Source organism: Catharus ustulatus, chromosome 2 (assembly GCF_009819885.2).
Source record: "Catharus ustulatus isolate bCatUst1 chromosome 2, bCatUst1.pri.v2, whole genome shotgun sequence".
NCBI classification, from domain to species: domain Eukaryota; kingdom Metazoa; phylum Chordata; class Aves; order Passeriformes; family Turdidae; genus Catharus; species Catharus ustulatus.
The window spans coordinates 90,825,841-90,845,350 of NC_046222.1; the positions used below are offsets into that span (position 1 = coordinate 90,825,841).

At 43.1% G+C, this 19,510-nt stretch overlaps 1 protein-coding gene across 3 annotated transcripts in view; it reads left to right on the plus strand.

The window, feature by feature from the left end:
* Window positions 1-11,019: 11,019 nt before the first annotated feature.
* The window catches only part of SLC9A7 (solute carrier family 9 member A7), a 70,174-nt gene continuing 61,683 nt past the window's right edge, over window positions 11,020-19,510 (plus strand). For all 3 annotated transcript variants that reach the window (XM_033052537.1, XM_033052538.1, XM_033052539.1), the window contains exon 1: window positions 11,020-11,311. In XM_033052537.1, coding sequence (XP_032908428.1) covers window positions 11,044-11,311 — 268 coding nt within the window. In that variant the 5' untranslated portion in view covers window positions 11,020-11,043. The remainder of the gene's footprint in view (window positions 11,312-19,510) is intronic.

Sequence of the window (19,510 nt, forward strand, 5' to 3'; positions counted from 1 at the left end):
ATTCTATTTGTTTTGCCGTTTCTTCCCTTTCTGTCTTTCAGCAGAATGTGCAATAAACATTCTAGACACTATTTTTGGAAATAGTGCTATGTCACAGTAAGACTCTGAGGAATAAATTAGTTAAACTGTTGATAATACAAAATAGCAAGGGATACTGCAGAGACAACAGATGGAAAGAAAATACTGAAGTAATTATTACTGGGAAGAGACTAAACTCTAGAGCTTGCTTGGCTATTGGGAAGACTCAGACTAAGAATGGTTTTCAAATAATGTATTTTGCAATGAAGAAGCAAAAATGTTCAGTATAGAAATAAGTAAATAAAGTGCTCAGACACAGAGGAACTGGAGTGGAATGAAAGATGTGTTCTCTTGCAAAATAGGCTTATTTACTAGAGAGAAATATGAATTCTAATACTGTAGGGCGAAATCCCAAATGAATCCTGTAATCATAAACAGGGTTAAGTACAATACACATGACCTGCATGTAGTTAGGCAAATTGGTCCAGAGTTAAAAGTCAAAAGAGGGGAAGCACAGCCAAACCAAGAGAAACTGATGCACAACTGGCCACTGGGCAACATGAAAATGGGGAATATCTTTGATTTTAGGCAGATTGAGTATTTTCTCAGTCAACCTTATGACATTCTGATGATTTTCAATCCTTCTCTTTTTAGGAGTTCAGGGGTTATTTAGACTACAGTAACCTCACCAAAATTTTCATCCAGAGAGGCATAAAGACAAAGCCAAATTAAAAAAAAAAAGAACCAAAATCCAATAATGATAACTGGGACTCACACTTTACTCTGTTTCAGACCTATTGAGCAGGACCTATGTACCCAGAAAAACAATCTGATACTTGTCTGTGATTTTAATCATATAAGGAAAAACCTCCTGTTAGTGGCTGAACATCTTCAATACAGGCAAGTGATCAAAAAAGTGGCTTTTTTTTTTTCTTTTTCAGTTCCCAGTACTCACTGGAATCCCTTATTGTCAAACAAACTAGAGTCCTGGGTAGACTTCCTCAGCCATATGGTAGGTCTACTATGATATGGGGCTCTGAGTTTGCAATCTTTTTGTAGGCCGTGGAAAAAATGTGGGGTGGTAATTCATCTCAGATAAGCACTTTCAAGTGGCAGCTAAACAGACCTATCTCAACTTCCAGTTTTTCTTCCTTAGTGAAGCAAACAAAGAGTGATGAACACAGACACAGACCCCAAAACTTTAGGCAAGGCTGTTTTAGGTTTATCACACTTCTTATGTTCAGTTGTTTGTCATTGATCATTTCCAGGAGTTCTCTCTAAGTTATAGGTGCTATACAAAAATGAAACCACAGTCCATGCCAGAAATGGCTTACATCTGGAAAGCAGCTAATTCAAATCAGTTCATACCCACAATAAAATGTCAAATCAATTCACACACACATTAAAGAGGTGCCTGCTATAACAACTCTACTTTAAACAACCAGTTAAATTATACTCACTTGTTATTTATGTTATTTATGAAAGTGACATCTCTATTGAGATAAATATAGTGAGTAAATAACTGTGGATCATACTCTGAAACAAATCCATTTAAGATCTTATTCAGGCATACAAAAAATGTTAGAATTTAAATGAGTTAGGGTAAACACAATATTAATTTTCTGTATTAAACTGGCTTGAGGTCAATTTTTTGCATTGCCTATTTAAAATTATTTCTTTTAAACATAATTTGCTTTGAAGTCCCTCTCTCTATTTACACAGCAAAGGACTAAAGAGTAAATAACAGAAAGCATCAGGAATGTAATTAGAAAACATCAAAACAGCCTGGTGCCATGAATGTAAAAGAAGTTCAGTAGAGAAAACTTAAGAGCAAATGAAACAAAATATATCTTCCATAATGATTATCAAAATGTGAGTGCATCTCAGTTGTGGCAGAGCACTGGAATGCTTTCCATGGATGGGCTGTTGGGGACTGACTCGTTGCACACTCTGCATGTCTAAGGGGCCACAGAATATGATGTTTGAGAAGGGAAGCCCTGGGAACAGGCTCCATATCTTTAAAGGACCTAACTCATCTGTCTCAAGGTGTCCAGCAACCTCCTGTTTGTTGCACCCAGAGACTGCATCAGCAACTCAAGAGAGAAGACTTCTCCCACCAGTCCTGTGGGACAGCCTGGCTTCCTAATCACACAATTCATTAGGTCTTCAGTGTTCAGTGTCTTCTTGGTTCTTATTGTCATTCCTTCTTGCACAGGTGTTTCCATGTTCGTTAATTCTCAACATGAAGATAATAGCAGGTGGGCTGGTTTTGGTCAGGATAGAGTTAATTTTCTTCATAGTAGCTATGTTTTGGATTTGTGCTGGAAGCAATGTTGCTAGCACAGGGATATTTTCCTTATTGCTCAGCAGGGCTTGCACAGTGTCAGGGCCTTTCCTGCTCCTCATCCCACCAGAGAGGAGGCTTGGGGTGAACAAGGAGTTGGGAGAGGTCACAGCTGGGACAGCTGAGCCCAGCAGGCCACAGGGATACTCCACACCCTATGGTTACATTCTCAGCATGTACAGCTGGGGGGAACTAAAAAAAAAAGGGGAACTAAAAAAATTCAGATTGGTAACATTTGTCTTCCCACATCACTGTTATGTGTGATAGAGCCCAACTTCCCTGGAGATGACTGAACACCATGTCTCCATGAGAAGCAGTGAATTAACTCCTTGTTTTGTTTTGCATGGCCTTTGCTTTCCCTATTAAATTGTCTTTGTCTCAACCCAAGAGTTTTTTCACTTTTACCCTTCTGATTCTCTTCTCCATCCCACTGTGGAAGAAGTGAGCAAGTGCCTGGGTCAGAATGACCTGCTGTCTGGGGTTAAACCACGACACCAGGAAAGATTAATGACAATGTGTTATTAGTTGACAATGAAAACATTGCTGCAAAACATTCACTCTGCTGAGTGTTTGGAATTTTTGCTGAATTAGAAACTTTTCTCAGTCTTACCCTGGCAATGGGACAAAATTTGGCTGCCATAAATCTGGCAATAAGGTGGGTGGGGTACAGCAGCACAGAACTATCACATATGTGACCTTGGCTTTTACCCAGCACCATGAAACTTTTAGGAGTGACTTTGACAATGCCTTGAGCTTAATACCACTAGAGGTCATGCGATGTACTTATCATCTAAGCTGCTTTTGAAAAATGCTCTAATACCCGCATCTAATAGATGTATTTGTACTGACGGTGTCTGCAGACACTGCTCTGGCCTCTAGATGTCCCAGCTTTGTGTGCAAGTAGTAACTACACCACAACAGATCACCCCATCTATTCTACTGCCCAAACCTAGAATTTATCTCCACTGGCACACGTCAGCGGAAGCATGAGGAACTGGGAATATGCAAATAATATTAACGTGAAAAACATTCTTTATAGAATGAAGTACTCTATTTACTAAAAAAAGGAATAAACAGGTAAAGACAATGCAGTATAACATCAAATCCTCCCTTAGAGCACTGTAGGTGGTGTCTGTTCCTGCAATACCAATTATGTCTGACCTGACTATTGTGATGCTGATTCCACTAACATATCTGTCTTGGATGTTTCCTATCTTGGGGTTACAGCCTGCAATTATATTGACTGCACCTTGAAGCAGCTGACAAATACTCTCTGTCTTTTGGTTTCAGTCTTTTGTATCTTTCTTCTCTTTGCCTTTGGCCAGCAGCCTAGCAATCAACCAAATAAAAACCACCCCTATCTGCATCATCCACACAAAAGCTCCATGTTTTAGGGAACTGTCAGACTTCTCATTCTGTCACAACTTGGCCCAGACCTACTATGATAATTTTTCCAATAGATGCAAATCTGTGGTCAGAGGGTCCAAGTGTTGGAGCCAGCATGTTTTCCTTTTGAGCTTTCCACTTGTACTAGTCAGGGTCCACCAGAAGCTAAAACTTGCCCAACAGCACTGCCTGCACCAGCCCAAATTTGCTTATTCTTGGAAAAGAAAACCAGATCCCAGTACTGGCATCACCTGGTCTTGTTTTTGACTTAAATCTAATCCTCATCTTTCAGCTGGGCAGCTGAATCTGCCTCCCTGACTTATGACTCTCCCTTTTTTGGAGTGGAACTCAAAATGAGCCGGTATTAGTCAATTGATTTTTTAGTTTCCACAGTAATAAAAATTTACAATTAAATTTGGTTTTGAAACATCACTCTCAGACTTTTGCCAGTATGGAAAGCTCTAGAAATAAATATTGTTGCTAAATTAGATATTATATTCACAATCTCATAATCGATAATCTAATCTCATTTTATCATCTATTGATAATTTCATTAAGATCTATAAATGTCTGAAGGGAAATTGTAAAGAAGATAGAGCCAGGCTGTGCTCAGTAGCAGGACCAGAGGAAATGGACACAAACTGAAACACAGAAGGTTCCCTCTGACTATCAGAATACAGTTTTTACTCGGAAGGTGACTGAGCACTGGCACAGGTTGCCCAGAGAGGTTGTGGAATCTTCATCCTTGGAATCGTTTAAAGACCTTATGAACATGGTCCTGGCCAACCAGCTTGAAATGTCTCTACTTGAGCAGGGGGGTTGGGCAAGATGGACTACAGGGATCCCTTCCAACCTCAGCCATCCTCTGCTTTCTGGCCAGTTAGCTGACATTCTGTCTCTCCCTTAGTCAGTTATTTCTATTTGTGCAGAAAATTGCTTCAATTATATGAATTACATATATATGTGTGTGTGTGACATACAGTCATATATGTATTACATATATATGACTGTATTAGTATACTGTTAATAATTCAGCTCTTTCGGCAGAAATAGAGCCTATGCCAGCCAAATATACCTTCTTACCTCTAGTTATATCTCAGACCTCTAGGCTTCTTTCAAAACTGCACAGCAGTTGCTGTCCAGCATGATGGGAGTCATTTATCCATGGGCGTTTTAAGATCTCATATTTCTAGGCAAACCTGTTTTCCTGTAGGAGAAACTAGAAATTTCTGTTTGTATATGTTGTGGGTTGTCGAGGTTTAGAAATTTTTCCCATTATTATGTTAAGCTAGCCGGGATGGCTCTCCTATTAGCCGTTAAGAGCTGGAGATAAAGGACTGCTGAAGCAATGATGGCCCATTAGGGAAAGGTGGAGTCCTGCTTTTGTGTTCCGCAAGTAAGAGGACACTGGGGGTAGGAGAACTACACAGCTCGCCGGCCGAACTCGAGGAGAGAGGTTCTTTTTTCTCCTGTTGGGATCAGGCTTCTTGGATTTGGACTGCTAAAGCTTCCTGCTTCCTCTGAACAACTGGGAACTGGGACGCCCACGGTGAGCAGAGTTTCCTTCCTCACCCTTTTCTTCCACCTGGGGCGGGTGAGGTCACCTGGCCCCCTCCCCTGCCCCTGCAGCAGCCGCGACTGAGACGCCGCCCGCCCTGGTCCATCGGAGAGCCATCGGTGACTGACAAAGGGACTGGGACTGAATTCCATTCTGTTCTGTCACTGGTTTTCTTTTTTTTTTTTTTTCTTTCGTATAGCTGATGCTGTTTTTGTTTGTCTTGTAAATATTTCAGTAAAGAACTGTTATTCCCAACCTATACCTTTTTTGTGCCTGCGAGTTCCTGAATTCCCCTTTCCTGGTAATACTGTCCCTTTAAACCGGGACAGTATACTTCTTTCTAGAGCAAGAGCAAAAATAAGCACCTTCAGACATAACTTCTTAAGAGAGATCTAACTTTTTCTGTCCCATGTCTCACCATGCCTCTGGGCTGCCTGGTTCAGATTAAGCCAGTAGACTTAGCATAACTTTACTGACTAAGATTCATTTTCTAGCCTGTGCAATGCCTACAGGCATACATATCGTGCATAGTCAAGATTTAATGAAGCATAATTTTGGATTTCTGTTTCTCTATCAAGAAGAAATCAGATGGGTTTGAGGTTTTTTGTCATAAGGTTTAGTACAATAGTGTAAATATGGAATAGAAATATTTTACAACAAATTGGAATGCCACAACACTGCACCCACATTTTTCCCAATCTTTCCTCCTTTATGCTTCAGAGCTGCATTCAAGGAAACTTTTTGCAGAGACTGTTTCTGGTAGTGATCAACTGACAGCTGTCACTAATAGAGCATCTGTGTGCATGCTTGCAGTTTCAAGTGTTCACATAGCCCCTCCTTTTGTGCACAAGGTCAAATCATAATTCAAAAGCCTCAACTGAGGCTCACTTACTCTTTTCTGGAATGTTTTTTCAGACTCTTCTGGCACAAGTTGAGTTATGGCACTTGTTGAGCTGTGATAGTCAGTTGTTTTAATATTTATGGGGAACATTGTGGGAAGTGATGAGTGATGAGGAGAATGATTGCTTAGCTTCTTCTTTGAGTGATTACAACTTTGAAAGTCATAACCATGATGTGCACCTGCAAAGGGTAATGAACTGCTTTCTTCTGAGGACTAAGAGAACTTGCTTTGCCACTAGTGGAATGACTCTTGCTGCTATCACATACAGTTAGAAAGGGAAATAAATCTGTTTGGGTACAAAGGAGATGACAGAGCACTCTTACATAGATAAAATTCCTAGTCATATGCCTCTCAGACACTTTAAAAGTCTACCATGACTCAAAAGCTGTGAGATGTGGCTGCACAGTGACTGACTATTGCACCTTGCAAATAGCAAAAAACAGCTTTTACTCTAGCTAGACTTTTGTCTACTGGAAAGGCTAATTATGATTCCTGCACTTGCATTGATGGAAAAAGGCAGTTCTGACATTTTCCTCATCTATATGACACCTCTGCAGAAACTGGTACAAGCAGAGAAATGTGCCACAATTGTTAGCACTTCCAACAAGTTGGAGATTTGAAAAGAAATGATTTTCAGTAAAAACATGACATGTTCTTCAGAATTCAATTGCAGAACACTTAGTTGTCTTTAACCTCACATCTCAATAGGGCATGTTTTATGGGATTCTGTGGTATATGGATATCTTATATGGACACAGGAGAGCTGCCTGCAAGATGATGCCACTGATTCCAGATGTTAACTACAGGTTCAAAATGGGTTGCCATTTTCAAACACAGTGATGGTAGGGTTTGACTTAAAAGGGAAGAAAGGAGAAAAAAAGAGAAAAAGGAGTGTGGTTGACATGGCAGCTGCTCTACAAGGCTGACCTGACAGCTAATCAACTTGCTACTGCATTCTGGATTATTGTACTAAAAAAATGTGATCGTGCAAAGGCAGTTGCATAAACATGCCATGTGTGAAGATAAGGATTTGTTTGATTTTCCATTTTTTTTAAAAGCCCAAGCAACAGTGAGACCTTTCTCTACCAGAATCAGTTCTAAAGTAGCATGTTAGATGAGTGAAAACCTCAAAACTGCTTTCAGCAGCACAAAGGGTCAGTCTCAAGAGACTTGCATAATACAGAAAAAATCTCAATAGATTGCCAGTTCTTCAGTGTGATTGACAAGGCATGGATGATGTTACCACCAACAGCTGGGGAGAGAGCAATTGGAAATAGGACCTTGCATTTGCCTTACATGGCATTATTCGGCTCTGGGAATAAGAACAAACCCGAAGTGTATATCAGTTAATGTGATAACAATTACTTTTTTGACAAAAAAAGCCATAAAAATGCTGAGTGTACTCTTTGATGGTGCTTCTGGCAGAATGAACATTTTAATTAGACAAGACGGTAGAAAAAGGGTAGGCTGAACCATATCGGTCTCTGTGGTGTTTTGGCCAGACTCATGTGACTCAATCCTACAAGTCAATTATCAACTATGTGCAAATGTAAATATATATTTACATTTAATACAAAAATCCTCCTGCATCCCTCCAACTATGGCTGAACATAGTTGAATGGCTATATTTTGCCCTCTGACCTATTTCAATGCCATCTGATAGTTTAGTTTGAAGTTTTTTATACCTCTGTTGTTATCCACTTGGCCTTCCGTCTCCCAAAGCACACCTCATTGTTTCTGCCTCAAGAAAGGCCTCTCAAACAGAAAGCAGATCAAAGACCTCTGCCTGAGTCCAGACCAAAATTAACAAATGGAAAGAAAGCAGGAATAGAATCAAATGACAGTTCTGCTAAGCAGGCATGCTGACTTCTCCCACATACACGGTGGCTGTCAGGCAGAGGTTCCACCTGTAGGGTACTCAAGTTTTAGTGCAGAACAGCTTGGGAAGGCAGGTGAAGACCTGCCAAAACAAGTCTGGAACAAAAACTGTAACTATAGGGCTATAACAGTGGTGGAGCTGCCCGTGGAGGTGAGATTACTGATGTTCCTAATGGACTGAAAACAGCCTGGAGACCTGGGAGTTACACCACTGTGAGGAACTGAGCTGTGAGAACATGGCTGTCTTACAAAGATGCAGCCTGGTTTACAGAGATGTATAAGGAAGCTCAACTTGATACCTTTTTTTCTTAGTTGGTAGCATACACTGTAGATGATGCTGCCTGAATCACTTTAAGTATTTATGCACTGTGATATCAACCCATGAGTGTAAAGAGACAGCAAGTTTTGGCCTGTACAAACCGAATACGCTCTGCATACCAAGTTCCCTGGCAACATCTTATTAGATGGAACACTGAGTTGAAGAGAAGTCAATTACATCACTATTAAACTTTGATGCTCTACACAGACAGAAACAATCATGCTCCCATCACCATTTTACACACAGGATTTGGTTACATCCACACAGTCTAGAGCAGGAATAAGCTGTACTCACTTTCACACACAACAGTAGTAAACATTATATTTTTAATTTGATAAAAATAATTGGGGAAAGATTCTAGGACAAGGTGGTACCTGTACAAGGCTCAGTGGCAGGACAGCAGTGGAAATGCCTGGTAAATGCAAATATGTGTTGAGCTGATGGTAGCACTGGTACATCAAACCATGGATGAATGCTTTCCTCCATAAACAACAGAGTTTAGCTGAGGGGGAAAAAAAAAAATGAAAAAAGAAAAATAATCGGAAAATTTGTATATTATCCTTAAGTATTAAAAATAATTGCCTGGATATTTCTCATTGTAGCATGGAGAGCAAGAGTCATAATGTGTAGTGAACTGTAGAAGAATAAAACACAAGTTACTGGTGGAAAACCCGGCAGGAAATAACTTAAGACCCTCACTGCAGCTCAGCTAAGAGGTGGGTAAAATTACAATATACATGGAAATTGTCTCCTTAAAAAGAGCCATCAAGTAGTGACAGACTTTGCCCAGCACTATGCAGCACATAAAAACCAAACCCATAGAGAAGAACCTGTTATTGCTATCCAGTTTTTTATTTTACAACCTTATTAGCATTACACATACTTAGCACAGTTGTACATAATTCTAGCCTGCTATGAGGCCTGCAGGTTGTTATAGCCTAAAGATATGTTACATTGTATGTAGATTGTATATCCTAAAGATACACAGTAAAGATTTAGTGGCACAATGCTCTCATTATACCAGAAATGTTAATTTTGAATGTGAGATTTAAAATTAGTCAGTCTTGAGGCAGTAATTTTTAATGGTTCACATAGGCTTAAGAGCTACGTCTTCAAGGCAATTACTTCTTTTCATCTCTAAGAGGTTTACAAATGATGGCACTATCAAAGTAAGCTTTCAGCCCTGCACCACCAAATATTTAAATATAATTGCACCTAATTACACTGGATTTTTGAGGTGGTTATGGAGAGTTGGCATAAATACTGTTTTTAAAAGTACTACATATAGATAGAAGTGTAGATTTATATAGCTGTCATCTTGAAATATTTATAAAAAAGAAATTTCTAAAAAATAGCATATGACACAAAGACAACTACAGATTCATTAGCAGGAGAAAAAAGTTTCTTCTAACTAGAACATCCAAATAAATATCCTCAGAAGCATGGCAACAGTGTTAAGAAAGACCACAACACCAAAGGAGGTAAGACCTGGCGTGTAACTAATTAAAGATGTGGCCGAAGTTATTGTGCTTTCTTTTTATGCAGATGTTAGATGTTGTGACTGAAAATAACTCTGGAAGAAGGGCCCCAGAAGCAGAAATGTCAGCACTGCTTACACCACCACTGAAAGCTTGGGGGTTATTCCTCTGGCAGCCAAAGGCAAAATGAAAAATCAAAACCAGCCAACCAACCAAACCCCAAAAGAAAGCACAAACTGTTTGTATTTCTTTAAACTCATACAATTTCACTGCTCAATATTTCATTTTTTTGAAGGGATTGTGATTCATTCAAGAAAAAGTTAAAAAAGCTAAAGGAGGAAGTGCTGATGTTGGATTGCTTGCAAAAAAGTGACTTTTCTTCTCCTTACTCGAGATGATTTTCAAGCAGTAAACATATACTCTTTTTCTTTTCAGTAAAAAGAAAATTCAGATGAAAGTTGCTGGCTAGCTCTCTGTTAATTTCCTACAATTGTCTTGCTTCCTAGAAGCAAATATCCAGTAGGATGTACCTGGATGAAAACCTCCAAGTTAGCAAGTTGAGTTTAGTAAGTTTTCCTACGTCTTATTCAAAAGAATAAAAAATTTAAAAAAAAATTAAAACAAAATTAAAATAGAAAGGACAGCGTTTATTCCCTGGCAGTTCTCACGGGGTCCGTCCGCTCCTGTCCCAGTTCGAGCCCGGCCATGGCCAGGGCGGGCTCTGGGGTGATGATTTCCAGCGTCAGAGCCGCTCACAGGTTCGCTCTGCACCGCGGGGAAGGAGAGCGGCACCGGCACCGCAGCTCTGCCCGCGACACCGAGGCGGCACCTGGAGCTCCCGAAGCAGAACCAGCCCCGCGGGGGCGGGGGAAATCGGGAAACCGCACCCACCCCTACACCTGCGCCGGGCCGGGCACGGGGGAAGCTGCGACACCGCGTCCTCACGGCGGACCAGCGTTCGCTGCCCGGCGGAGGCGAGCGCCGGCACGGCTGCGCCTTTAAGGGGCCGGGGGAGGCGGTGGCGGGCGGGCTCCTGCGCGCCGGGGCCGCTCCCTCCCGCCGTCCTTCTTTCCCTCCCCCGCTCCCTCCCTCCCTCCCCCGCCGGCCGGGCGGGCGGTGGGCAGTGCCCGTGGCCGCCGCGGCATCCCGGCTCCCGCAGCCATGGCCGAGCCCCTGCGCCGCCGGCTCCCGCTGCTGCCGCTGCTCCTGCTGGCTGCCGGGGGGCTGCGAGCGGCGGAGCGGAGCGGCGGCAGCAGCAGCGCCATGGAGGAGCTCGCCACCGAGAAGGAGGCGGAGGAGAGCCACCGGCAGGACAGCGTGAGCCTGCTCACCTTCATCCTGCTCCTCACCCTCACCATCCTCACCATCTGGCTCTTCAAGCACCGGCGCGTCCGCTTCCTCCACGAGACCGGCCTGGCCATGATTTACGGTGAGTCCTGCCGGGGCCGCGGCGCCGCCCGCGCCTCAGCCCCCGGTGTCAGCCCCGGCAGGTGCCGGAGGGGCGGGGGGCGGCGGTCCCGGTCCCGGCCGCGCCCCTCCGTGCCGCCGGAGGAGCCCCGAGCCGCTGCGGCTGCCGGGCGGCAGCGCCCGGGTAGGCCAAGCCCCGGGCAGCGGGAGCCCCTCGCCGCAGAGCCCGATTTCCAGTCTCCGCCGGTGCTCCTGGATCCCCTCCCCTCGCCGGCGCCTTTCCTGGGCTTGGGGACAGAAGGACACTGAGGGGCGACACGCGGTCCGCAGCCTCCGTGCGGCAGAGGAGCGGTGTCCTGCGGGAAGGTGCGCCCCGCCTCCGTGGCCGTGCTGCCGGGGACAGCGCTCCAGTGACCCTCCCCGCCGCAGAAAGGCAGCTCCTCGGCCGCGCTTCCAGCAGCATGGAGTGCCGAGCCGGGCAGGTCATGGCAGACATGGCTTTGGAAAGCGCCATCGCACTGCCCCCGCCGTGCTGTGGCCGCACCAGGCGGAAAGGAGCATGTTTAGCCTCCGGGTTTGCTCCCTGGCTGTCGGCGCGCTGCTGTCACCGCCGGTCCGCGTTTGCGGATCCCCGCTGACCGCAGTGACACTGGCCATACACCCTGACCCTGTCCGCGGCACATCCCGAGCCCTCCGGTGGAACGAGGGCTCTACTGAGTGGAGTTCGCCCACTCCAGGCCCCTCTTCTCGGCGGATGCGAGTAAAGGGAAAGTGAATCCCTCAGCTGTGTGCCTCCCCTGCATTTGTGGGGCTGATGGTCCAGGGGAGCTGGGCTCTGCTGGACAATGTTAATGATGCTGCTCTGCTCTCCCTGGTGCTGTCAGTGCCTGGCGCAGAGGGCAGCAGGTGAGGGCAGGCTGGGGATGCAGAGCCCTCTCTCCGCGGGGAACTCCACGGTTGTATTCGGTGCACAGTTTGCTACGCAAGCATAGTGGGTTGCGGTGAAGAGCAGCCATCCATTTGAAAAATTATTTGTCTGCTGGTGATTGGCTACTGCCATCAACGCCGGGGGCACTTCTCCTTCGGCAGCAGAATCTGTTCCTGCTGAACCGTGTGAAACACCTGCCCGATGTTGGTCGGGATAAGCGTATTGAGGGTAACCGCACATGAGAAATTCAGCACTGGAGGGGAGGAGGAAAGTGGAGCGTTTCCTCCCCCATAAGTACTACTGCACTTGAGAGCTATGTGATTGCTTGCAAAGCCGTGGAATTTTCCTCTGCTGATGCTTCTCTTAAACCATCCCAATTTGCTCTTAGTCACTGATCTCTTTGCTGCATTGCTGTGTACTTCACATACGCTCATTGCTGAAAACCAACAAATTAACAACTGGGTATATAAGTAAGTTATGCACTGGCATGGCAATGCTCAGCAGCTGAAGAGTGCCCAGGAGACAGTAGATTAACTGTCTGTATTGATTGGAAAAGAGACAGCGTAAGATGATATTGAAGATGTTTAGATATTACCCTAGTGTTGTCACCTTTGGCAAGTTAATTTATGGTGTTTTATGATCATTTCGGTGGCTTAGTTTATGCTGAAAATTTTGTGTATGTGGGTGTGCTAATGCATGCAGTACAAGTGTCAGGGCATCAAGGGCATTTGGGTATGTGTTTTGATGAGCTGCGTGGGAAATGAGAAATTGTTCAGCTGGAGAGATTCTGCCTCTCATTAAGTTCAAATTAGTTTGCTCTAACATACAGTTTCTAATCTGTGAAAGAGGTGTAAGGTTCTCAGTTTGATGTGTAAATGCTGAAATTTTGTCTTAGGAAAGGCAGTATGCTGTATCTTTTTTAGCCCCTCTGGTAGCATTCAAAAAAAGAATAATTGGCTCAAACTATTACATTTTCTAGGTGCGCCCTCACTTAAATAATTTTGCTTTTATAGATTGTACCTCAATGTACTTGCCTTCTAAATGAGTCCCCTTATTACATCAAAATACATGCTGCTCTCCCTTCCAAACAAATTGACTCTTGCCTTTTCATGGCAAACATCCTAGGAAACATATTTAGTGAGTTCAGTTCCTACCCAACACGGTTAACCTCCACATTGGTAAAGCTCTGCTGAGACCTAGCTTCACTTTAACATTTCACAGTCTTTCTATAGAGCAAAAAGAACAACGCAGTGAGTGCCGTAGTAACTTTCTGTTGTACTTCTGATAACTGGGCTTAAGTCTCCTCTTCCCTTCTTGTTGTTTAAAAGACCGTGGTTAAACTGATGGGTTTCTGTTTTGCTGGTAACTTGCTATCTGAGAAACGCACTTTTAAAAAAGCTATATGTGTATTTAAAGTGCACGTGTTTGATCAATCTGTCTTAAACACAAAAATCATAAGGCAAAGAATGTCAAAGAAAAGATTTTTGTTGTCCTAAAAGCACGAGTATCTATTAGTGCTAAATAGAATGATGGTGGGAAGTGATGGTGGGCCCCTGATACTCTGTTCCTTAGGAGGTAGCCACCTGGACAAGTAGATGTTTGCCAGCAGATCCAGTGGTGTCACTGCCACTAGGCAATTACTCTGTCCCTTTTCATAAGTGGTAATTCAGGCAGCTGGCCACCCATGAATCAGCATAGGTGTCAGTCCTATCAGGTGCCTTCTTGTCTCTAGGGTTGTTCTGGAATATCTTGTTCTGGAATATCTGCAGCGCTATCACATGTGCTAGTGCTGCAGGTAAAAGTAAAAGCAAAGTGGACTTGGGCACAGTGAAATAAAAACAGTATATGAAGAAGAATATACTACTTTTGTTACCTTTTGTGGAACACAAATGAGAGAGAAGCTATAAATCTTCAGGATAAAAACATTGTATCTGTTCTGTAATACTCTGTATCAGACTAAGTTTCTGTATCCACAGAGTAGATACAGAAAAGGTCTATTTTTAGCTCATCTGGCTGCAGCACTCTGTTAGAATTCTAGTATCTATCTACACATGCTAGAGATGACCTAACTCATCTCCACTGCCAGCAAAATAATGTCAGTCTTGGTTTTTAATAAGCCACTTTGACATAAGCCTCCTAATACTAGATTTAGGATCATAACTGAGCACCCAGTTTTGAGAACATTATCCTTTCTCTGGCAACCTGCTTGTTCTTCCTGAATACTATTTTAACTCACTTTGTTACAGGCTCTTAAAGTGAGTCTTGCTCAATTTTTTTGGCTCCTCAGTGTGTTTTAATTGTAATACAAATCTTTTCTGTAAGCTTGCTTTATGGCCTGTGACTGGGTGGAAAATTTGTAAATTTTTCTTGTGAGAGAAGTTTAGAAGAAATGCTATATATTTTCAACCTGCATGTATTTCAGGTCTGCTCTTCAGGCAGGGGTGGTTGGATAGCTTATCATTGCTGGTGTTTCTGAAATATCTTAGGGGTATAATTCATGTGTAGTCTGCAGGGCAGTGATTTTGAGTTTCCTTCTTTGTTTCTGTGGGTTAGGGTTTTGTTGTTTTTTTTCTGTGGGTTTGGGGGTTTTGTTCATTTGTTTCTATAAGGGTAGTGTGTTTATTCAAGATAAATTAGTACATTTTTATGTTTGTTAACCTCATCTTCATGAGAAGTTCTGCCAAATCAACACCAGAATACCCTCTGATCATGGCATAAACCGAAGAAGAGAGAAAGGGTAACTTGGATTTCTCGTGAGAAAGCCTTTGGTGACACACTTGGATGTTAAAGTTGGTACTGCTGTGCAGCACCATGCATTTGTAGGAACCATGCAGAGGATGAAGGGGAAAGGTGTTCCTCTGCATGTACTGTAATTCTCATCTGAATTAGAAGGTTATCACAAACAGATGCCAGATCCGTAATGCTGCGGAGCTCACATGCCTGCCTGCCTTCTGCTCCTGTATGAGAGCTCTGGCTGTGTTGGCTGGAGTGTGCTGAGCTGAGGGGAGGTAACCTGATGTCTGCTGCACAAGCCTCTCAGAGTGAGGTGGTTCCATGACAGGTTAATGTTGCACATGCCTGGGCCCTGTAGAAGCTTGAGGTTTTCCTTCGTCCGCTTCAGCAAATTTCTTTTGGAACCAATTCCGATTTGACCCTAAAGAAGTCTGCCAATGATTCTCCCTGAAAGAACACAAGGACTGAAGTGCTCTGTAGATGCAGAACATCTACAGCAACTCTAGTAACTTCTGTTTTTGGTGCAGATGAGAAAACAGAAAAGGAGATGTTGGAGTCTATAAAAATTATCAAGTCCAACAGGATGCCCAGAATTACTTCTCAGGGGTTGATGGTGTCTCCATCTCAGTGCTTCTTTACTTAGTCTTTAGAGGTCTATGTTTTTGGCGAGAGGTAGATGGGAGAGAGGCCTGGGTTCTCACCTGTCTCTATTTTGTTTGGTAAAGGGTAGAGTGCCCTTGACTAGGAAGAATGAAGAAATTATCTCCTTTCTTACCTCTTTGCATCAATAAGCAGATCCCTTCCAGGACAGATCAATGTCTTTCTAGGAGAACTCCGATTTTGCACATATGTCTCAGACACTGATGGGGAGACAGACAGCAGAAGAGACTGACAGATGGGAACAGAGAAAAGAGAAGTGTATGAGAATTGAGAAGGGGCACATGAGACACACACAGAAGATAGAAGTGTGAGGTATACATGGAGGAAAGTGTAAAGAAGGTTAAAAACAGAGAAAGGGAACTACTGGCCACTTGAAAATGTAGAGGAAGGGTTATTAAGGAAATAATTTACTTTAAACAAGGTCGCAGAAGTTCTGGTTCCCTAAGGGTGAAGTAGGCCTTTGTTTTAAAGATGATCATAGAAAGGTGATAGGGAAAGTTTCCTTGGCTGTGTTAACAAAACCTGTGTAGCAGTGTGGCAACTGGTGTGTAATCTTATCTCTGAATTTCACAATACTGCATTGTAGATTTTCTGTAATGAGCTGTAATCGGTCATTCAAATAAAATGAACAATTCACTTACCGTTCTTCTAGAAATTTAGTTTTAGAACGTTGTGCTGAACAGAAGTGGCTATAGGTGTGTATTCCTCTCTAGTGTATCTTTAATAAACCTTTCTCAATTCCTGAGCTATAGAAAGAGTGGAAGACCTGAACACTGAAATTACCTTCACCCTAAGCAATTATTCACACGGCAGGAAATGCTTCTGGGTCACCTGTACAGGCAGTCCCGGGCACCATTTAGGAGTATCTGTGCAACCTGTGAAACACCTTTATAAAGTACTGTGTGTACTGGGGTCACTAACAGTGTGACTAGAGAGAGCCCTAGACCTTTGCTCTGTGTGTCCCCAGCTGGAAGCAGATGTAAACCTTGCCTCTGAGTTACTCAAACTGTCCTTCTCAAGGGATTGGCCTTGACTCCAAGCCAGGATGGTTTCCAGCAGTGCACATAGATAGCTCTGGAAACAGAGATGGAAAGGCTCAGTTCCCTGTGGCAGAAAATTGTCATGGTCCAGCTAGCTATGATCCTTTTGTCCTCAGTCCCCCAAACCTTGCTTTGTGGGTTCATAGCAGCCCTTACCCCCATTCCTTCCTACTGAAAGTTGGGCTCCCTTCAGCTCTGCAGAGTAGTTCAGAATATCTTAGAGAGCTGGGTGAAACCTTTTCCTTGCTTCTGGTAGGGAGCTATTTCCACCCCATCTGCTGCTATCTGAACAACCATTATTTCCATTAGCTAGAGGTGGCAGCTTCACCCTCAACTGATTTAGAAACCAGATAGCTCAAGCAGAAAACTCAGTTCCACCATTATTAAAGAAAAGTTTGCAGTCCAGAACTATGTATCTTGGCCTGTTAGGGGGTAGAAATAAAAATATTTTGCAGTTCCTATCTAAGCCTTTAACAGGAGTTGTGTACCATGGATGCTCTGTCCTTGGTTATGTGCTGAGTGCTGCGAGTCCAGCACAGGGCTGCTGAACTGTCCCTGTGTGCTCAAGAGACAGCCTCAGTATTTAACTCAAGTCTGTTGTTTCCATGCTGCCAGCCAGAAATACCAGCTTGTAGACTTACTTTTTTCCCCCCCAACACAGAGTACTTATTTGTGACTCAGGATTAAAGCTTTATCCCTGTTAAATATTGAATATAACCTTTCTCACCCTGCTTTACACTAAGTGGTGTCTACATTGAAAGAATGTGATACAAGCAATTTTTAGGAGAGTATTTATGTTGAAGGATTTTTCACTAATGTGGTAAAGAATACACAGTCATTCTCAGCACTTCAGATCTTTTCTAACAGAGATAGGTAATTTAGCTAAAATGCACTGCTTTTTCCTGCCCTATTAAGAAGCACTTCAGTCTGCAATTAACAGTGTGAAGAAAGAAAAGCAAAATTGTGGGAAACTGTTTGCTTTGTTTTTTTCCATGTCCTGTAATCAGACAAATCACTTTATTTTAGAAATACCCTAAAGGACCTTGAGAGATAAGGTGGAAGAAGCTGTTGGGTGTTTTTCGTGTTATTTTTTCTTTTACTGGGGAGAAAGAGTTGAAGGCTCCCTCTAAATTAAAGTTGAGGAGATGAACTCTGCTCTTAGCCAGAGGAGATGTGTGGTTTCTTGTGCTTTCTTCATGGCTTTGATATTCCATATTGCTTTTCAAAGGTAGTATGGAAGCTCTTAATTTCTCTTGATAAAGATATATGTGTGAGTGATATGGAGAAAGATCACACCCTCTCCTGGCAGAGCTCCCGTGGGTGCAGCACTGCTGCCCAGGGTGTCTGTGGGCTTGGCTGCACTGCTGCCCCTGATGGATCAGCAATGGGGTAGATTTGCTGCCACGGGAGAGTTTTGGCCCTAATGCCACACTGGAGAGACTTTATCTGTTTGTAGTTTCTTCCAAAATGCCTCTTCCTTGTTGAAATAGATCTGTAGTAGATGGTTTTAAAGGCAGCTGAAGCCAACAGAATACCTGTTGGCATATTTGGAGTTATATTTGTATTTGAGCGTATAGCTAGTTCCTCCTCTGTTACCTTGTAAGCTCCTTGGAGAGGGGAGTTTGAACAGCAAAGCAAATCTTGGTGTGCTGGATTTGTGGAAATGTTTAAATAAAGCGGTCTGCTTATTCAGAATGCCATGCCTTTCCATAGCTGCCTTTACTTCTCGGTTAGACTTTAAAAAATAAGTTAGGATTGAGGAGATTTTTTTAAAAGTAAGTTTGATGTGTTCGCCTGCTGTTTTACTATGAAACTGGGGAGCTGTTCTTAACAAAAAAGGGGATGGAAACAAAGGAACATGCTACAAATGTCTTCTAAAATGCAATTAACTTGTCTGTACATAAGATGACAGTCTTTAATGTGCTGACTCTTTATGGAAGTGTGGTGTGTGCACCTGCATCTCTTGCCATCAGTAGCTAGGTGAAGAGAAAGCTGCTTTTATGGCTTGGTGTCACATATGTGTGAGAGTCTTCCCTGTCAGCTCTGCAGCAGGACATGCCATGTCCACGAGATGTGCCAACACGCTGGGAACGTAGCTATTGCTTCTAAGGCTTAGAGGCTGTTCCATAAATTCAAGAACTGGATTAAATACGAAAACTGCTGTTAACCTTTGCCATTGCTTTGAATATGAGATAACAGAAAGATGTTGTAGCTGATGATAGTTTAAAAATAGCAAGTGTCCCACATGGATATGACTAGCTTTTGGTTTTTACTCAGAATCCATTGCAATGAGTGCTATATGCTTCCACACTAATTCTAAGAAATTGTTTCCCCCACACTTAGCACTTGATACCAAGTCCTTCAGGAGTGAAAGGGGACCTGCATTTTAAGAACCATATACCTCTCTACTGTTGTTCTACTGCTGCAAAACCCTTCCTATTTCTCAGTCCTTTGTGACAGCCTTCATTGTACTTACTGATTGTGTGATGGCCTTTCTCATGGGTAAGATTTTCCTTATCCACGAGAAAACTTGACTATTCTTCTTAAAACAGCTTAGTGAGTGAATACCAAATTATTTTAATTGTCTTTCAGCCTTGCTGTGTAATGTGTGATGCTTTCGAAGTATCCTTTAGAGGTTAGGCTCCCTAGAAGAGTTCAAAGTGGCAAACACAGAGGGCTCCCTGGCTAGCTGGCAGGAAAGGGTATTCACAGGAGAATTGAAGCAGTGTGTGGAGTTGGCAACACTGGCTACACTGCAGTTTTGCACTGTCTGGAAAATACAGGAAAAATATGGAAGAGGAAAACTGGTGTACAGACTTATTTCTGTTGGTGAGGTGCCACATGATTGTTTCATCTGGGT